At 36.5% G+C, this 22,043-nt stretch overlaps 1 protein-coding gene across 4 annotated transcripts in view; it reads left to right on the forward strand.

Moving 5' to 3' along the window:
• The window catches only part of LOC150083681 (extracellular matrix organizing protein FRAS1-like), an 866,422-nt gene that overhangs the window by 64,649 nt on the left and 779,730 nt on the right, over positions 1-22,043 (forward strand). For all 4 annotated transcript variants that reach the window (XR_016547213.1, XM_090378121.1, XM_090378123.1 and 1 more), the window contains exon 3: positions 21,510-21,617. Coding sequence is in view for 3 of the 4 variants with exons in the window: in XM_090378121.1 (XP_090234247.1) it covers positions 21,510-21,617 (108 nt within the window). In the remaining variant the exon portion in view is untranslated. The remainder of the gene's footprint in view (positions 1-21,509; positions 21,618-22,043) is intronic.

The raw sequence follows: 22,043 nt of genomic DNA on the forward strand, positions 1-22,043 counted from the left end.
GGGAACCTTTCACAGCGGCTCTAATTTCATCTTTCAGTTCTTCAATGTACAAGGTGTGTCTGAAAAGTTTTAAGACTACATTCATAAAAAAATCGAAATCTGAAGAAAAAAATTTTATTATCATTTAATCTTCAAAGTAGATCTCTCGTAATTAGATACACCTCTTTGTATCGTCGTACAGCTTCTGGATGGCTCTGCGGAACTGATCTTGTGGGACCCTGTATGTTTAGCTCCCTCGTCATGCTGGTTTGGATCTCTGAAACGCTGTCAAAATGGTGCCCCATCAGGTGGGATTCCATTTTGGGGAACAGAAAATAATCAGCAGGTGCCAAATCCGAGCATACGGGGGATGGCCAAGCACTGTAACGCCCCTTCCATGCGAGAAACTGCTTGACTATGGTTGCGTTGTGTGAAGGGGCATTGTCGTGAAGCAAGAACCACTCATCTGACTGGGCGGCTTCTGGCTTAACATGCCGAATTCTTTTTAACAGTCTGTACATCACTCCTCTGTAACATTCAGAGTTGACTGTCTGTTCTTCCGGCAAAAATTCTTTGTGCACAACTCCTTGCCAATCAAAAAAAACATTAACATCATTTCGGTTCCAGACTTTTGGAACCGGAGTTTCTTCGGCCTTGGAAAATTTTCTCCAACCTATGCAGCTGATTGTCTTTTTGTTTCGGGTTCGTACGCAAAGCACCAGAATTCATCAGCAATTATGCTTTTTTTTTCCCGCCGTCAATGCATCCAGTACGATGTGCGAGCACACTTTCCTTTTTTTTTTTTTTTTTTCGAATCTTCGACAATAATCGAACGCACAGTATTCTTGCTGACGTGAAGTTGGTCTGCGATTATTCGGTGGGATAGGTGACGATCTTCCATTTCAACAACTGCCGAACTTTTTCGATGGTGGAGTCCGTATGAGACTGGGATGGGCAACCACTCAGCGCATCGTCCTGAACATCTTCCCGTACTTCACGGAACCACTCATACCAGCGAAAAATGTTGGGTCGTGATAGCGCTTCATGTCCATAAGCTGCACTCACCATTGCAACTGTTTCATATGCACTTTTTCCGGCTTTAAAACAAAATTTTATCGCCACTCTTTGCTCGGTCCTTCACTCCATGACGACGTGATTTTATTGCATCAACTTAAACACGACTTTCCAATGGAACTCCTTTGTGCACGCTGATGAAACTTGGCACAGAGCCAGTTCAGAGTTCTAACTTGATAGTGAATAATTTCAACAGTGGCCAGTGTATGGAGCTAGTAATATTGTTTAAAAAAATCAGTTCCTAAACTTTTCAGACACACCTTGTATGTGGATTGTTTCTGTAGACATTGTCCTTTAGGAATATCCAAAGGAAATAATCACAGGGATTCATATTCGGAGAGTACGACGGCCAAGACCATCCAATCACATATTGTACAGGCTATCCATTTAGGGTGACTATGTCAGGAAATGAAGAATCACATTCGCTCTATGTGGTCGTGCCCCATCTTGTTGGAAAAACGTTTCTTCCATGGCTTGAAGAGTTGGAACAAAGTACAGCAATCTTGAAGGAGTTTCAGGTTGTATTTAGAATTAATTGTATCTGAACGACAGAATTAATACGAAATACAACTGATCCCACAATCAACCTGATGAAATTGTGCATCACACCGTGTGCATTTTTGGGGATGTAAAGTTGTCTCCATTACTACATGAGGTACATGCGTATTCATCTTATTATTGTAGCCGCTCAGGTGAAAGTCGCTTCTTCGGTGAACTATGCAATGAATAATTGTGGTGTTGTTTCCAAATATTGACCAAATTAATCATATAAACGAATTGCCCTTCTTTGTTAATGTCGGTCAACTGTTGCATCTGCATTTTGTACGGAAACAGCAGTTTTAAGTCTTGTGGAAGAATGTTGAAAAGTGGATGTTTTTAAACCCAGCTGTTGCACCAATCGTTTCGCAGTCATCCTTGGGTTACGAATTACTTCTTGTACACACGCAGTATTTTTGCGCCCTCGCCGATTTCCTTCTGGCAACAACGCACATCTTATAGTCTAGCACAGAATAAAACTTAAAACGTCTTTAATAACCATGTAATAGTTGGTTTTTCTGCAACCAAAACGCCAAGCACTATAACAAAACTGCCAGTCTGATAAAGTCACAAAAAACACAAAACACAAAAAACACACGCTGTTCAGTAACATGCAGAATTTCCCGATAGCGTGCATCACTAATGGGTAAAAAAACTTCCATGTCTTACGTGTTTAATGACACCAAACTGAACCCTGCCATATCAAACATCACAGCCATTCACAAACAGTTGCATCTTTTCTTGATGAATCTGTTGTCATATAGCATTCATTCGTGTCCAGAAACATCACAACGAAACCAACACGTGTCCCCACCCCAGGGTGCAGTAATGTGCTCAATATACCAGTGCATGGATGTCACCGTTACTGGTAAAAGAAAATTGCTGTTGTCAGTGATATGGGATTCCGATTCAATGGTAAAGAGTACTTAAAAGTACGCTTTAGCAGGTATATACTTAAACCTGCTACAGCACGTATATACTTATTCCATCCTTCTTCCAATGCTAGAGGGACCACCAATACTCAGTTTTCGGAATTTGGTTTTTTTTTTTAGGAGTATTAGCATCTAAGGCAATATTGCTCCGGGGATATGCGGTGGTCATTCCCTGACCTTTCCGCATCCTCTGTATTTGGTGGTGACGGGCTCGAACCCCGGTCTAATCAAGAAGCGTGTGCTACGCACTGCTGCTCCTTCCCACTTGGCTACGGAGGCGCCTAGTTTTCAGAATCACGAAAATTCTTTCTCGTGATTCCGAATTTTTTGTTTTCGCATTTAAGAAGATTGAAGCGTACAAAAAGAATTTCAACCTTCTCGAAAAATTCGATAAACGTTTTACCTTTGTTGTATTTTCAGAAATAAATAAATAAATAAACTTAAGTTAATTATTTACACATTTATGGACCACTATGGCATCTGCGAGCCATTCATTTCACATGACAGTTTACAAATTCTCCCAAAGGAGAAAAAATATCACTTCTGAATAAATGTAAACGATTTTTTTTTCAACCAAACGCGTTTAGCATGACAAACTTCTAGAGGTTTATCCCGGGATAAAAATAAATGCACGCTGAAAGCAAACATGGTGTTTTAACCTTTCATCAAACTGACTTCCTTATAACGTTTGCTGCGAGTTTTCCTTGGAATAGTAAATGAACAAGTGATTTATAAGAACCACGACTTTCGAATTTCTAAACAAAATTCGCAAACATATACTACGTGCTTACATTTACTGCACTTTCAACAAATGAACCTAAAAGTGAAGAAGAGATACAAATTTTTTATAGTGAAATATTTAGTTCTTTCATTTTATACTCCAGAATAGTTATTGCGGTACACAGCGTCTGTTACAATTTATACGGCACTGATTTTTCAGTTAAAAATCGATTTTTAATTATTATTTAAATAATAATTAAAAACAAAATAGTTTTAATTTTAAATTACGAGTACATTCAGAACTTTTTTTTTTTTTTTTAATGTCCATCAAATTTTCTGTATACGAATAAACATATCTTACATGAGTATCACATTTAGACAGTTTTAGTGTGCGTGAAGTAGTCTGAATATTTCCCGACCAGTTTAGCTATTGTAGAATCTGTACTTGTTCAAATTAAAAACATTTCTGAAACAAGCAAAAAAAAAAAAAAATAAATAAATAAATAATAAAATATTTCTTCGGTGGTAGTAGTAGTAGTAGTGGCATGTGATGCAAGAAAGCATGTGTATGAGTTTATGCAGCATCAGCCAAAAAAAAATCACACCATTCCGTCCAATTGCCTGTCCAGTTCCTCCTTAAATTTATTCAACCTATCAACTTCCACAAAGACAGATGGAAGTTTGTTCCAGCAATTAACCACCCGCTGACTAAAGGCAAATTTCCGCACATCTATTCTACATCTGTCTTTTCTTAATTTGAATTTATGCCCCCTTAGGTTCGTAATCTGAACAAGTGGAAGGATCCCATCAGAATTCAGCGTGCTCAACCCATTCAAGGCCTTATACACCTCAATCAGATCACTGCGCAGGTGCCTAGTCTCCAGCCACTGCAATTTGCAGAACTTAAGCCTCTCTTGGTAAGAGGATCCCTTCATTCCCCTCACCAATCTTGTTGCCCTTCTCTGTACACGCTCAAGTAAATCTACATCCTTCCTAAAATGAGGCCTCCAGACCTGTACGCAGTACTCAAGGCGTGGCCCTGACCATTGCCTTATACAGAGAGATAATCACCTCCTTTTCTCTGCTAGCAAAATTCCTATATATCATTGACAAAACCCCATGACCTGCCCTGGCAGCCTGTCTGCATTGCTCAGAAAACTTCATATCTGCCTGCACAATTACTCCCAGGTCTTTTTAATTTTCTACCACCTTAAGTGTAGTACCACACAGTTGGTACGTTTCTCTGGGGTTACTTCTACCCATATGTAGTACTTTTCATTTGTCAAGGTTAAACTTCAGTTGCCACTTCTTAGCCCATCTGCCCAAATTATCTAGATCCTGTTGCAGTAGCACACTGCCATTACTGTCATTAACAACCCTGCCAACCTTTGTATCATCTGCAAACTTCGACATTAAGCATGACATACCTTCATCAATATCATTGATAAATATACAAAACAACAGTGGACCCAACACCGAACCCTGTGGGACTCCACTAATAACATTAGTCCACGAAGAGTAGCACCCATTGATTACCACCCTCTGTCTTCTCGCACTTAACCATCCTTTTATCCATTGTAGCAACTTACCCTTAATACCATTCTGCTCCAATCTGTACAATCGTCTTTCATGCGCAACAGTGTCAAAAGCTTTCCTGAAATCCAAATATATGATATCGAAATTATTTTTTGCATCCAGTTCCTTTGTAACCACATCATAATATCCTATCAAATTTGTCAGGCAAGACTTTCCCTTAACAAACCCATGCTGTCTGAATTATTGCTGCAGCCTTGTCTAGATGATCCTGCAATGCATCTTTAACCAGTGACTCCATTATTTTAGCCGGAACAGAAGTTAAACTAACTGGTCTGTAATTACTCGTGTCACCCTTCGATCCCCCCCTTGTGAATTGGGGATACATTTGCACATCTCCAGTCTGTGGGAACCTCCCCTGAGTCCAAGGATGCTCTCATAATTATGGCAAAGGGTTTGCTTAGTTGCTTTGCCGCTTCCTTTAATATAACTGGATAGATCCCATCCACCCCATGTGCTTTTCTTATGTTTAACTTCAACAATTTCTCCTCCACTTTGCTCTCAGTTATTATAAAATCATTAAGTATCCTGCTACAATTTGATAACCTTCTGCCAATTTCAAACCTTAATAATTCCTCATGTGTGAGTGTAGATGCAAAATACTCGTTCAGTTTGTTTGCTATCTGAGCAGGATCATCAACAGTCGAACCATCGATGTCAAGTGGACCAATCAGATTCATCCTCTTCCTTTTAGAGTTTATATAAGTAAAGAAATCCTTGCTGTTTTTCTTAGCATCTTTTGCCAAGGATTTCTCGTAATCTGCCTTCGCCTGCCTAACCTCCTTTGTGACCTGATTACAGACTAGCTTATATCTGCCATAGGCTTCTGAGTCGCTTGATAATTTATATGCATCCCATGGATTTTTCTTCCCTGTTACGAGTCTCATTAGTTCATTAGATAACCATTTAGGCCTAAACCTTGAACAATATTTCTTAATAGGTATGAAACTTTTAGTAGCATCCACGATTAATTCCTTGAACAGTTAAACGGTAAGCCTGTTTAACGAAAGGACACAAAAACACATGGGGTTGGTGGATAACTCCAGCTGGCCATATAAGAAGCATGGATAATCTGTAGTTGCAGCAAGAGATTGTCCTGGACCGAAGAACTGTTCATGATTCTTTGCCATTCTCGTCATTACTGCTTTTGATCCCCATGCAGTCCTGATTTCATTATACTTGACAATGTCTTGTGGGAATTCGGAAGGAAAAGTTAACGCACAATCATATCATTGGGTGAGTTACATGCTGCTCTGGAAGGAGCCAACGTCTGTGTTACACCACAGATATAGCGAAAGAGCCTGGCGATGTAAGTAAAATATCCTAGAAAAGGTTCACGTAGTCAGCGACAGGAGTCAAATTTTACACACAAACGATAGGGGGACGCTCCCGTTGGGGAAAGCATTGTTTAGAGGCTGCTTGAGAATTTTTCGCTAAGGCCATAATGCGTTAGTGCAGTGATGGGCAAACTTTTTTAGGAGTGGGCCAAAAAAAAAAAAAGAAAAAATTTTGGCGGACCAATATAATTTATTATAAAACGCAATAAAGACTCAAAAAAATAGTATGTTTTAAAAATTCTTTAATACTAATGCGATGAATGAAGCTGTGACTGCATTTCTAAAAGTTCCTCATAATCTGGTTCGAACTGGGATGTGCTGATTCTGAGAAATGAAGTTAAATGCTTATCTGTCAGTCTGTTTCTAATACAACTCTTCCGAAGTTTCATTGTAGAAAACACCTGTTCACATATATAGGATGAAGCAAACATAGCACTAACTTTCTGGGCGTGAGATATCAGATTTGGGAAACTTGATTTCGACAAAGACTTGTAGAACTCTAATTTTGGGACATTGAGAAACAACTGTTTGATGTGATTGTTAGATTGCAATTCAATTAATTCAAGCTGCAAGTCCGGTCTCACTACTTCACAGTCCATATTAAAAGGCATGCTGAAAACATCCAAGTCTTTTTTCAATGGCACTGAAGTCTTGAAATTTTCATTTAAATTCAAGATGAAGTTTTCTCAGGCCATCTTCGTAGCTCTTAAGCTTGTCTTTATTTACTGGGGCTATTGAATTTAATCTCGGGAAGTGAGACAAATCGTTCTTAGCTATCTGATTAGCAAACAGAACAAGTTATAGTTTAAAACCTCTGAGATGCCCCAGATATCGTCGATAAATTGATTTTTTCCTTGCATTTTGAAATTCAACTTGTTCATGTGACAGAGATAATCTGTGAAAAATGCAAAGTCCGAAAGCCATGCTGTATCTTCCAATATTTCACACTCCACAGACCACTGTTTCTCATGGAACAATGACACTATCTCGTCTTTCAGCTGCCAAACTCGCTCGAAGACGCGTCCTGCACTCAGCCACCTAACTTTCGTGTAATACAGCACATCAGAGTATTCAGATTACATGGACTCAAGAAAATCTCGAAATTGTCTGTGAGTAAGCCCACGAGATCGAATAGTATTTACAAGCTTCACGATTACATCAAGCACAGGTTTCATATTCAAGGCAGATTTATACAGGGCATCTTGATGTACAACGCAATGTAAAAAGACAACATTATTCCCGGGGTATTTTTGATTAAAGATCCCAACAAATCCAGATTTTTTACCTGTCATACTTTGTGCCCCATCGGTCGTAATATTACATATGTTTGTTATGGGTACTTTCAATGTTGAAAGCCCTTCCTGAAATTCATGAAAAATATCAGACCCTGTTGTTGTTCCTTTTAACGACCGCATACATGCCAATTCCTCAGTAATAGAAAAGTTTTCATCAACACCTCTTATAAATAATACTAGCTGAGCAGTATCATTTATATCAGTGCTTTCATCCATAGTAATGGAGCAGAATTTAAATTGACCAATCTTTGACTCCAACTGTGAGGTCAGATTTTTATTTATGGCTTCGATTCTCGAAGTCAGTTTCTCGGGATAAGCTTACAGTTTTAAAATCTTTTTTCTTGTCAGGACATAAAACATCACAAACTTGGAGCATACAGTGTTTAACAAACTCCCCACCAGAGAGAGAGAGAGCTTTATTACTTTTAGCAATATTGTATGCTACAATATAACCTGCATGTGTAGCTGCTTTCTGAGAACTATTTTTTTTCTTAAAAAAATTTTGGTAACTTGATAATTTTTTGCGAAGCTCTTCTACTTTTCGTTTCATTTCATATTCGGACATTGCTTCGTAATTGGAATTTTTATGATTAGAAGTGAAGTGGCTGGAAATGTATTCTTTGAAGACTGCTACGGTTTCATTGCAGATGAGACACAGTGGTTTATCCTTTACAACTGTGAAAAAGAACTTCCAGGTCCATTCATCTTTGAAAACACGGCACTCTGAATCAATTTTACGTTTTTTAGTAGACATTTTGGGGTTGAAATATTTTACTAATATCCACAACAAAACTCACAAGCACCAACAACAATACTATTTTTAATAATTTCACCATCATGATACTAACATTCAACATTTATGAAGTTGTTTTTTTTCTTCTTCTTTTTTTTTTAAGAAGCATTAGCAACTAAGGCCATATTGCTCCGGGAATATGCGGTGGTCATTCCCTGACCTTTCCGCATCCTCCGAGTATTTGGTGGTGACGGGCTCGAACCCCGGTCTAATCAAGAAGCGTGTGCTACGCACTGCTGCTCCTTCCCACCTGGCTACGGAGGCGCCGACTAATGTTATTTAATGTGGTCATGTGGATAAATATTAGCGCCTCTGTTGTCGTTAATATAAACTCGTAAGCGGTATATCCAAATTCTTCTTTCAAAATCTTGTTTCTATTTCTTTTTTAATTTAAATATTAGTATTAGTATTAGTAACGGCCGCATGGTGCAAGAAAGCCTATGGCTTATGCTGCACCAGCCAAAAAAAAATATATATATATAAAAGTTATTTTATATTTTTTAATAAAAGTTTATTAATTTAAATATAAAAGCAAATAAGTATACGAATAGAACACCATCCCCTCCAATCAGTAGCGCGCTCACGCAGCTGGGAAGCCTTCGGCGATTTTTTCCTTTTAACACCATTAAGATGTACAACGATCTTCAAGCAGACCTAGAAAAGCTTTGCACAGAGAAGAGGTACAGGACTGATTCAGAATGCACAACTCCACCTATAAATGTTGAGTGAAGCCCACAGATGAAAACAAAAGAGAATGCAGGAAATGAAGAATGAACTGGTCGGGACTGTTTTTGCTCCGCACTGGTGCTCCTGTTATGTTTACCTTATACGTCTTGTCTTTCTGTTATCTCGCTGTAAATAGTGCTGTAGATGTGAACATTCTCTAATTCCTTGTAAAATTGTAAATTATGCTTGTGCTCTCTTTCTATCTGCCTGTCATGTAAAAATAAGGCAATGATATGTATAATATAGTTAATTAGACAATGTATAAAAAATGGCGACACAGAACAGGAGTAAGTTCAGGAGCACAGGTTTTGAGAATAAATGGAGAAATACCATCAGGACCTAGAGCTTTCTTAGCATCGGGATTGTTCAAAATCCTTCTGATATCCTTTTGAAGGATTCGTGATTTATAATTAAAAAAAAAAAAAAAAAAAAAAGGGCAAAAAGCAACGACTTTTATGCGCGAACCGAGAAATTTCATTTCTGCGCATCCACATTATCTGCTGATTTCTCCAAGCAGCACATGGCAACAAACATATATAGTGCTTCAGCTAAAATATAAATAAATAAATTTTCTGTTTATACTCCGGGACGACCAAAGGAGTTCGCAAGATAGATTGAATACAAGAAACAGCACCGTATTCAGCAGTCACGGGCTTGAACCCCGGTCACTCAAGGCACGTGCTCATGCACAGCGCGCCTGACCACTAGGCTACGGCATGGCATATGGATAGCTTGTGATATTGTATAAATTAAACTCAATACAACAAGGCATCAAAGGTTTAAGAGTATAAATAATTTATATAATATTGGTGTGAATTCACCATACACTACAAACGTAGTTTTTTGCCTTTAAGGGTGATCTATGGTGTATTCACACCAATATTATATAGCTTGTGATATGTATGAAAAAAAAATAATAATAATAATAATAAAATAATAATAATTGCCGGACTTCTTGAGGTCCGATTTTAATTAAATTTGGAATGGCTCGACAAATCTTTTTAAAAGGCCCAAATATAAAATTTCATAAATCTGTGTGCTGGGGGTTGACTTGTTACATGCAGACAGAGGGACAGACCGTATGGATATGGTAAAGAAAATATGCGCCTTATGCATTTCTGCTGACGCGCCTAAAAGAAGAATTATTAACAATCACAAAAATGAATTACTTTTGGGACGATCCCCAAAATATTTCACCTTAGATTTTTCACCTTGTATTGCTAACTAGTACATGGACTTCGGCACAATGACCAAAGTAGTAGATCCACCAGAAACTTCTACAAAAAACAGCAACAATCATTTTTCAATGGAATTTTCCCTAATCTGTTTATGGTAACACTGATGAAGGAAGTTGCATTACAATCCAGGCTCCCCGCCCCTTCCATCTAGGATTTCCCGTTTTGGGTGGCGTGGTGATGGGGTGTGTTAAACGCCAAAGCAACTAAGGCTGTAAGGCATCTGTATATTATGTCTGCAACTGCATGTATTCTTTGATCGATTTCCTCAACGACGTTTCGAGGATATAAAATCGTACAGAAATAGCCCAAGACCAATTGATTTAGCTACGTTGTCAAAAAAGCCTATAAAAGTTCCTTCCATTGAGACGGAAACCCAACCCAGAAGTTTTTATCTGGACAAGAAATGACTATAATTGATTTTTTAAATAAAAGTAGTTGAAATTTAGATCCAAATGAGTGTCTCCTTAAAAATTTGGTCAAGCAGGCAAAGGAGTCTAAAAATACTTTGGGTAGCGCTCAAAACACTCAAAATATTTTTGTAACTCTTCTTTTAGAATTTACCTGTATTTAGGGACTGTCTTTTAGGAGGAGTTCATTTTTAAAAAGGTTAAAGGTTTTCGGGTCCATGGATTTGGATTCCACTCATGGAATTCATCCTCGTTAGTAAATATTCTGTTTATACCGTGACACGACCGCATAGGTCGGAGGAACTTACAATTATTTATTTTTATATTTTTTTTATTTTTGAACGAATACAATTATTAATTTCACAGTCAAGCGAGCCTGAACCATGGTCAATTGCACTTGTATTAAAAGATAGTGTAGTTTGGTTTTTTTTTTTTTTTTTTATGAAAACCCCAAACACGAAAGGTATCAAAACCTATAGTACTTAGTACCGTGCATGGGTTGAAGGAAAAGTATGGGGGGGGGGGGATGCCGGAAACTTTGCTCTAGAGACTAAACATGGGTTTCACCACTTCAAGCCTCCAATAAGCAAAGTGGTGGTATTTCACCGGTTGATGAAAGTCATCTACCACCTATACAGGATACAGTTAAGATGCATAAGTGCTGCGCAGTCAGTGATATATCCTGTGGGGAATGTATTAGTCAATCATTGTATTCACTCGAAACTCCACTCCAAAACGTTAGCCTATTAATTCACAATATGTTAAATTAAATAATAATCTACTTCAGAGTGTTTCGTAAGATACTGCAATCTTACTAAATGCTTTGATTAATTAATCATAATTAACTTACAATAATTAAATGATTTAATTACTTCAGGATAATTAAAAAAATTTCTTCACATGCGCAATAAAGTCACCTGAGGCATACAGCTCCGCACTATTTACCACGATTTAATCTAACCGCAGCTGCTTCCGGTTTTCAAGGGTAACAACATTTTAAGCGAAACTACAGTACAGTACTCATTCAACTTTGTTGCAAACTTTCAAAAGATAAACAAATTTGGAATATTGGCATGTTTGTTTACAATTTCTTTCAGTATGGAGATGAGTAGATAGTACCCTATTTTTTATCTGTTGAACTTTTTAAATTTATGGGTAATTAATAACAGTCTATTTTTATAAATTAGGTCATCTGTCAATGACAGATTTTTTTTTTTTTTTTTTTTTGCATGCTTGGGTGAGGAATTTCTATGTGACAGGATTTACTGGTAAGGACGAGATATGAGAGGTGAGAACGAAACTAGGCTTCAACTGGGAAGGTTAAAAAAAATATAGTAGACCCTCGATTTAATGGACTAATTGGGAGAAGGGGTGTCCGCTATTGCCAAAAGTCCGTTAAATCGAATGTATTTTAAAAACATATATTAATAAAGAACTAACAATGTACAGGATGTATTAAAATGTTATTATAATGTATAAGTATGAATAAAATATTATTATAATGTACATTGAGTAATTTATACTAAAACATCTGTTAAAAAAATAAAAATAAATTTACGACAGGAAGTAAATTTAATTTTAATTAGACACGTCAAAAACTATACAATGTAACTAATGGAGTGTTTCCACCACTTTTTTTTTTTTTTTCTGCCTTAAAGCTCACACAAAGTTGTTTTCAATGTGAACATTAGATGTTTCATTTAAATCCATTTTGGAGGGGGAAAATACTTAAAAATTCTTAAACTCCATTGAATAAAAAACATACATAATATTCAATATTAATATTAACTTAATTGAAAGAATCACAATTTTCAGAGTCAGAAACAACTGTCATATGCATGGAGAGGTGTTAATTTCTTTCTGGTAAAGGGTTCTGGTGAAACAGGTCCAGTTGATGAAGTGGTCTTGAAGAAATCATCAAGCTTCAGTTGCCTTACACCGTGGTGCTGCTTTCTTATTACTGTAGATCGAAATTCTCTAAAACGTTCATAATAAGGAAACACATCAGGGTCTGATCATGATTCAATATAATGTATGATGTCATCCATACGTTGTCTTATAACAGACAATTTAGGATGAGGTGCAGCTGATTCTTTGTTATCATCATCGTCCTCTTGTTCTCCATGAAGAACACTTTCCGCAATCTCTCCCTCAGAAAAAATTTGATAGCCTGGTTCACCTTCATCATTTTCGAGCCACTGTTCCACATTATTCTCAGTTGCATTTTTGTTGCAGGCCCTCAGAAGAGTGTCCTGAAAATTGGATGCCTCAACTCCCTCAAAGTCCATTTCAGGTTCTACGTCGTACAACAACTTCTTCCAAGCATTGGCCAAGGCAGTAATCATCATATCTTTCCACGCAGCTGCTAAGTTGAAGGTAGAAAACCTGATGTATGCATGTAAATTTTGCAGTGTCCTGGTGCCTCTTGTATCTTCTTCTGCGTCTTCTGTTTCTTCCAAAACAACTATCATCTCTTCCAAAAACTTCTTCTTATACAACCTCTTAAAAGCAACGATTACACCCTGATCCATCTGCTGTATCAATGAAGTAGTGTTAGGAAGCAGAAAAAAACACATTTAATTCTCCCATCCCTGCTAACTAACCTCTTAGCATTAGAGTGAGCCGGTACATTATCTAGTAGTAATATAGCCTTTATTTCATTAGAAGGAATTTTCAGCACATCTGTCTGATGTGCGACACTATCAGATATAAATAGGTTCTAAATTTTTCCACCAGGACAGGAATTTTTTTGTCCGTTAAATCGGGGTCCATTAAATCGAGGGCCTACTGTAATAATAAATAAAAATTTCCCAACCCCAAATACAAAAATATTTAAACCAAATAAAAAGGTAAACTTCAGCCATTATCAACCCACTGCAGGATGGAAACCTCCTCAACAATGGACCATAATCTACCACACTGGTCCAGTGCGGGTTGGCAGATCGACCGTATTTAGCAGTCAGGGGCTTGAATCCCAGTCTACTCAAAGAGCGTGTGCTACTGCACTCCCACCCCTGACCACTTGGCTACGGAACCAAATACAGTACAATACACAATACTTTAAATATTTCTCTAGGTCATATCAGATTAGCGATTCTTCTTTTGTAACACACACACACACAATATGGCCTTAGTTGCTAATGCTCCTAAAAAAAAAAATTAAAAAAAATAACAAAAACACTATCTCTCTCTCTCTCTCTCTCTCTCACACACACACACACACACACACACACACACACACACACACACACACACTCTCTCTCTCTCTCTCTTCTGGCGCACTATGGCCATAAATGCCGATGCGCCAAAAATATCCCAAATCAATCAACAAACACACTCTTCTTGCATGATCGATCACTGTAAAGCAAAGAGAAAGATAAACAAAAAATATCTTCTGGTTCTGTAAAGCAAAGAGAAAGATAAACAAAAAATATCTTCTGGTTCTGTAACTTTTGTAATCCTTTGTGTATACATATCAAAAATAAAGTGCCACAAGAGTCAAACCTTAGCCTACGTAGCTAGTCTATTTCTACATTGATGAGGGAGCTTATTTATATACACGAATAGGTCCTTGTATCCTAGAAATATGTCTCCCCGTGTTAGAGGAATTTCTTTTTTTTTTTTTTTTTTTTTCACGTAAGCATATGAGATTTTCATCCCACGAAGAGACAAACCAATAGTAGAAAGTGCAATTTACAGATACGATATACTTCCTTCTTCTCGTCCGCCCTTAAAGAAAAACAATGTTTGTGGCCGTTTTACCAATAAGGATAAAAGTCACTGTTGTGATCAACAAGGCCGTGTTAACATGGAAACGGTAGCAATTTTCTTCAAAATTAAACCTCTCCGTTTCCTACAAAACTTCTTTTTTTTTTCGTATTTTGAAATATGAGTATTCCAATTTTGTTCCCTATGTTCTCAGAAATCTACCCCTAATGGGAAAAATGTATTTTAATTGTGATCAGATACTCGAGTATATAACTTGCTAATGAACAGTCGTCCGTCCCCCGGGTGTTGGGCCTCTGGGAGGGACCTCACATTCTTAACTAAAGCGAGCCACTAGAATTCGCACGAAACAGTAAGCGAAGTAATTAACGCACCAGCATCCTAGGGATACGTTGGTATAGAAGTCATAGAGAAGTCACCACGTGTGTGGTCTCTAGCGGACCACACATAGTGACTTCTCTATATGACTTTTATACTCATATATGTACAGTTCAATGTTTATACCACTGCATACGCATCTTTTTTATAACTTTTAACACACTAATAATTAATACTATTAATAATCAATAAATCAGTTATCAGTATTAGAAAATTCCTTAATTACTAAATTACAAATTCATCCTTAATAATAATCATTTTTGGTAAAATTAGAATTTGACAAGTCAACAACAGGAAGATTATTTTTAACTTAATACCCAATAAAGTAATAATTGCTCTTAAACGTATTAATTTATTAATAGTTTTATTCATATATAACTGTAATATTAACAGCATCAGTTTTAAGTATTCAAAGCCGAACGACTTCCATTATTTCCATAGCATGTGTACTAACGAATGCAATTTGCAATTCGCAACGGGAATTTATTTTCATAATAAACAACAGAAAAAGAAAATACATCATATTGTAGGATGAATTCACGAAAACTCCTATGAATAAATACTGATATACATTATTTTTATAATATTTACCTTATATTCAAAAGCTGCGTCACTTCTTTGGAAACAAATAATAAACCTAACATGGATGCTCTTGTCGTCTGACGGATATCACAGAAATAGACACCTAGCGTAAAAAATTGCATTTTCAGGATGTTTACAGAAATCAAAAATTCTCAATATTAATAGAAATTACTAAAATTTACTTTAATATTTATTTTAAAATTACTTTCATTTAAGTAACGGACTACAAATAAATAGAAATGCATAATATCACAACAGAATAACCAATATAATATATTTCTAACTAGCTATTATAGAATAAAGTTGAAATACCGTTTAATTTTTGTGAAATTCATTTTATAATTAAGCATCGGGAGAAAATTTTAAATACCGCTGCGTTCGCCCTGGAGATATTGGAACGGTGCTTCAACGTCTCACTGCTTGTGATGAACAGGAGCACGCTGTAATTTCAAGAAGATTAACGACCCAGCGAAGGAGATGTGAATATCTGGTCTAGATAGTACTCAGAGAATTTAAAGAATTTCAAGAATTTAATGAATAATTAAGGAGAGCTATTCAGAAGAATATCCAGAACCTTTGGGAATGACTGCAAAAAATTTCAGGCAACAGAACAAATGACAGTCCGCAGAATGCCTAGGAAATGGAACTGTGGGACAGAAATTATTTGGGAGTAATGTTCACGACAATATTAATGAAGAAAAGAATCGGGCAATTTACGAAATGAATATTAGAAGGGTAAATACGATTTAATGTCCTATATGGATTTGAGACAGTCAACAAAGGATTAATCAGGAGAAAGTCAAATTATTTTATAATGAGTTAGAAGAACGAATTTCCCACTTGTTCTGTATAAGTTGATGGAGATGCACGAGGCTCCTATTTCTAGCTCTTTGAAGTTAGTCATTAGGAAATAGTGTGTTGATGAGGTTCGCTATTTTATTCGTATTTTTCTTCCAAGTTTTCTTATTAGGTCGCAGTTGTGCAGATTCATTCCTATTTTAATACTGTCCTCTAATAGTACAACTCTTTTAAAAGAAGCTTGCTATAAATTTTATGTATTTATTATTTATTTAATTCAATTTTATTTTATTTATTCATTTATTTTTTTGCTATTCGAAAAGGAAGCATTCAAAACTTCTTTAGATTTGGATATTCAATATTAATGATTATTTTTTTAGATTTGTTTGAACACCTGTATTAACATTCACAGCGATAAACAAAAATCTTTTAATTACATTTTAATGTTTCGTAAAAATATAAAATCATTTAGATTTTTATGAAACAGTAGATCTTTGCTTCTGAGTATGTGCAGCACCCCTTCCCTGCAGATCAGAGTGAACTTTATCCTCTTCATCATTGCAATTATTTTTCCAAGGAACTTTCAGAAAACGAGACCGATGGTATTGAAAAAAAAAAAAAAAAAAAAGGAGATTACTTTTATAATTCCTCAAACTAGGGAAGATTGGGGTCAGTTGAAGGACCAATTGAAGCTATTCAAATTTTCATTCTGCTTTATCTGCTATAGCGACCAAAAGATATCTAAGCAATGCACTCATGTATGGAAGGTCTCGTGAATGGAAGAATTTTGCTTTGCAGGTTATAATATTTCGTATAAGAACAAAGTAATTTTTATTTGATTTTTTAAAGTCAAATAAGAAAAATTGAAATACGAAATACGATTTCATATTTCAATCGACCTACATTGAAGTAAAAAATTGCCTGGATTGAAGTCTCCACTTCCCTCCTTCAAGTTGTGATTTGGAGCTCTTTTCTTTTCAGTTCGGCGCTTGAGTCCTTTACACCCCCCTTTCCTCCCCAAGGACTGGCTTTCCCTGGAGTTATCAATGAACTTTCATATGTAAGCTTATTTTAATAATTAGAAATTCAATTTTTATTATTTTGGATGATTATATACTTCTTTATAAATATATTTATCGATATAAATGCGGACAAATTTTCTTCTATTTTCATATTTATATTTATTTTTCTAATATTCTGCATAGTTTAAATATTGGAAATGGTTTTGGTGTGAAATCAAATATACGATTTCCGATATACTTTTATGACTTATGATTTGTTTTTGCTATTGTTCCATTCATTACTAAGTCAGTCGGTTTTGGACTGCATCGTTCACTTCTCCTATGGGAGGCCTTGTTTTCTCCTCACAGTTTCTCGAGAATACAGATGGGTATTTTAACATCACCACATGATAGAATGGAAGTAGTCTGGACGGAAAGAAGCAGTAGGGAGGCAAGAAAGCATGCAACTATGGATTTGAATTTTAGAAAATCATGAGAAGAAAAGTGTTTACATATTTATGTGAAATTAATGTGTAGTTTGACATCTTTGCACGTTTTCGACATGATAAATACAATGTCAGCTGCTTTTCATACTGATTAGGAGAGTATATCAATTTCATCGTGAAATATTTACTTTACAAGTGAGATGGATGACATTCTTCACGAACCTTTGACTCTGCAAACCCTGTACTTGACTTGCCTTGAGAAAGCTTGCAAATAAGAATTTTGTGTGGGTGTAGGCTAAGACCATTCATGTTGACGCAAGCAAGTGAAGCCAGTTATTTTTTGGTGTCTCTTATACAGCACACTCCCCATTATTCAGGATGGTTAGGAAATAAATTTTATTTGTTAACCGAAACTTCGATTGATTCGCGGAAAGAACGATGCTTATCCATTTTACAAGATGATTTGACACGAACTCAATAAAAAAAACAATTGCAAAATATTAAAATTAACTGAACAGTAATGGAAACTGAAATATGACTCGAGTACTGTAATAGGCCGAAAACAAAGTTGTGGATAAAATTTTGCGAAAATTCAAGGGTGCAGTCTACAGGAACATTACAAAATTGTATAAAAACAATATTTGTATCGGAATCCGCGTGTTTATTTTCGTTATCCGACTTAGATTGACTTTTCCTCAGGAATATACTGAATAACTGAATTGCCAAATGTAACCGTACAGTATCAAAAGTGGCCTTTTTATCGATACAAAATTTAATAACATGTCGACACACCTTTGGCTTTCACTACACGTTGTGTCCTCCTCGGAAGATTCCGAATCAATTTTTAATAACAGGAAGGTGGTATTTTGGCCCATGCTTCCTTCAACACAGCGGTCAGTTCAGTTATTGATTGCAACCGTGTTGTCCTGGCCCGAAGAGGACGTTCTAATTCATCCGAAAGTGGGGTTAAGGTGGGACACTGGGCAGATAAAGAAGCCTTCGCACGTTCATGCCTTTAATTAACCATGTCACTACAGGCTGCGCACACGTTGTCGTATTGCTTTCAACTTGTTGTTCTACATATCGTTGTTGCAATGGCACGTACAAATTGATTGCTAATATGATAACTTATGATGACTCCCTGCTGGAAATTGCAAGCTCCACACTTCGACTTATTTACTGCATTTAGTTGATTTGGTTACGTCTAGCGTGAATAGAGTTGCTTTTATATCTATGTCGCGCACGTTGATGATGAGTATGGTTCACTTTTTCTCAAATTCAGGGGGATTGCCCTGATGCTTTTGGTTATATAGTGTATATTTCTGTCTCATTAAACATTTATGGTCTACGTTAGTGGTTCTACAATGTTTTCTGGTTTGTAGTCCGTGGATTTTTATCTTCTGGTCAAGTGACAATAAAAACTAAAAATTTGCAATTGTAATGAAAATTTAGCAGTAGCTTTGCTTAAATATTATTTTTAAGAGGTATGGAATTGAGAGTTAATAAGTATTTCACGTAAATGCAGTTTACACTTCTCTAAACAATACTAAGAGTCAATACTAGAGGTAAAGAGAAGTCAATACTAGAGTAAAAACAATACTAGAGGTAAGAGGAACGTTTATGGGCCTTTATTGACACGAATTGGTCGGTTTTGGACAAGAGTTGTCGTCCTCCTCATACCGGATGGAAAAGACCCGAGTTCGAATCCCTTCGATGACGGGAGGAATTTTTATTGGTCTTTTTCACAACGTGGCTGAGTTAGTCGGTCTCAGGCAAGAATAGCAGGGTTTTTCTCCCTTAAACTTGGGTTTGGTTTTTCGTCCGGAAAACAGAAAATCGACCTCAGAACATACACGCAATTTACAAAAAATATACATGGAGTAACATGGCCTTAGTCGCCGATGCTCCTAAAATCCAACAACAAGAGTTGTATAATTTTCATCCTTAGAAACCAGGGATTTTCATCTTGCGAGCGCGTAAACCGACGCAGAATATACAAAATTTACAGATATAATCGAAATAATCAAATTTCCGAGATTATCCTAAATACTCTTAATCTTCCGCCTTATCAAAGTGGAACTAATCAGAAATCCAAATCTAATAACAATTAATCATTTTCCGCAGCAGCAGCGGCACCTTTAGATAATTTGTGGCAATAAGACGCTGTGGGATTTTATATCCGCACTCCTGTTAATACAAAATTTTGTATATTTGGATGTATATTTCAAATTTTTGAGCCCTAAAATATTGATACAAAATTTGAGCCCCTCCTGTTGATACAAAATTTTGTATATTTGGATGTATATTTCAAATTTTTCAGCCCCAAAATATTGGAGGCCCTAGGCGCGTGCCTTTTTGCAAAAGTGCTATTGATTTTCAGAGAAACATTTTCTCTAATTCTCAAGCACTTCATTTTCGTTTCTAAAGAGGAATACTCCTGGCTGCATAACTTTATTATTTTATAGCTCAGACATAGATTACAGAACTACTGTAAATAAGACAAAATCGCCAGAAAAGCGTTTTAGAAATTTCAGTAGGAGTGTTCTCGGTAGATCTACTCAGCGATAGGTTCGAATCTCGTCAATAATGCGAAATATTTTAATGGGCTTTTTGACGACGTGGCTAAGTTAGTCAGTCTCAAGCAACTATTTGCATGGTTTTTACCTCCAGAAACTCGGGTTTTTCATTAAGCCAGCCGACCAAAGAATATATCTAATTACAGACCAATATACTAATACCTCATAGTTTTAGTTGCTTTGATACTTAACATGCTATCGATTCGAAAATAATGGTGCTATATAGTGGATGACGGATAATTGACACAATTTAGGAAGTCGATGGCGATATCAAGAGAATGTCACAGGAAGGACATTACACTTGCCAGCAAGGCCAGCCACCCCACTCAACTCTTTATCTAAGCTTTATTTTAGATGTGCTTTTTCTTTTTTTCCTCATTGGTTGTAAACCGATGACTTTACTCCTGTAATGGGGAATTATTGTACATGAAACAACAAAGATTATAGTTAGGTCTCGTGGGGTAGCACAGTTGGTAGGATCATCGCCCTCCCCACACTGGATGGAAAAGACCTGAGCACGAGCCCCGTCGATGATACGAGGAATTTTTATTGGTCTTTTTCACAACGTGGCTGAGTTAGTCGGTCTCAGACACGGGTAGCATGGTTTTTTCTTTGTTTCGTCCAGCAAACAGAAAATCGACCTCAAAACACACGGAATTTACAGACAATGTACGAGGAGTAATATGGCCTTATTCGCTAATGCTCCTAAAATCCTACTACAACAAATACAACACTATAATTAGATCTATAAAAATTGCAGTGTTTGATGAGTAACTCTAAACATTGTCTGTGGTAGAATATTGAACCAATAATTGGTTTCATCTCAAATGATTATATATTTTAAACATATCTCAGCCATCGAAAAATCGATTTAAATAAATCAGCATTAGCATTGTGATCAGTATTCTGTGTGTGTGGGTGTGTGTAAAAAACACAAGTTACTTGCCAATCTAACCGCGTTAATTTCAATTTCTCCTTGCATTTATATCACAGAAAATAGAGAAATCGTTCCTCAATAAATACTGCAACTTGAGCAAGGTTTGTGAATTTACATAATTCCATTAAGGACTAAGGACCTATTTCATTGATACGACTTTTTATGGGTATTTTTCAAACATGGCTGAGTTAATCAGTCTCAAACGAGGGTAGCATGGTTTTTCCCCCCCGGAAACTCGAGTTTTTCGTCAGCAAACAGAAAATCGACCTCACAGCACACGAAATTTACAGACAATATGCACTGAGCAACATGGCCTTAGTTGCCGAAGTTCCTAAAACCCAACAACAACCAACCATTGATATAGGACTGCTATGTTAAGCTGTCCATAGCCAACGTTTATACTAAAATCACTTTCTTTCTTTCTTTCTCCATAGGAAGGAGCAATGTGGCAATTGGATCCATGCCAAATATGCACATGCCAAAATTCCACCTCCTTATGTCAAGAACAGCGGTGCTACGACCTTTCATGTAACGCGAATGCGGTAAGTGTCATTAGTTCTTTTCTCTTATTATTAGTTTGCGTGCGAGGCTATTTCTTTACTTTGTGCAGAAAGTAGATTTCTGTGTTAATACTGTAACGTTTGTATTCGAGAAAGCAGACGATAGCAAATTTCTTAATCGGAAGTAAATCAATACGTTGAAGGCGCAAGGCGATATCTTTATGGCTTTGCGAGAGATAAATGCACTCTTCTATATAAACATTCGCTACACTAAAGAAGAAAATCTGTCTTTAAACAGAACCGAGAACGACAGGGATAAATATATCGCAGCTACATCCTCACATGTTGACTTACGTGGCTAGCATTGAAACAGTTCCAAGAAGCACCTTGGGTGATATTTTTTCTTCCTTGTGTGCCACTCTAGAAAAGCAAAAAAAGCAAAAAAAAAAAAAAAAAAAAAGAAGCAGA

Source organism: Mastigoproctus giganteus, chromosome 7 (genome assembly GCF_048544385.1).
Source record: "Mastigoproctus giganteus isolate SK-2022 chromosome 7, ASM4854438v1, whole genome shotgun sequence".
NCBI classification, from domain to species: Eukaryota; Metazoa; Arthropoda; class Arachnida; order Uropygi; family Thelyphonidae; genus Mastigoproctus; species Mastigoproctus giganteus.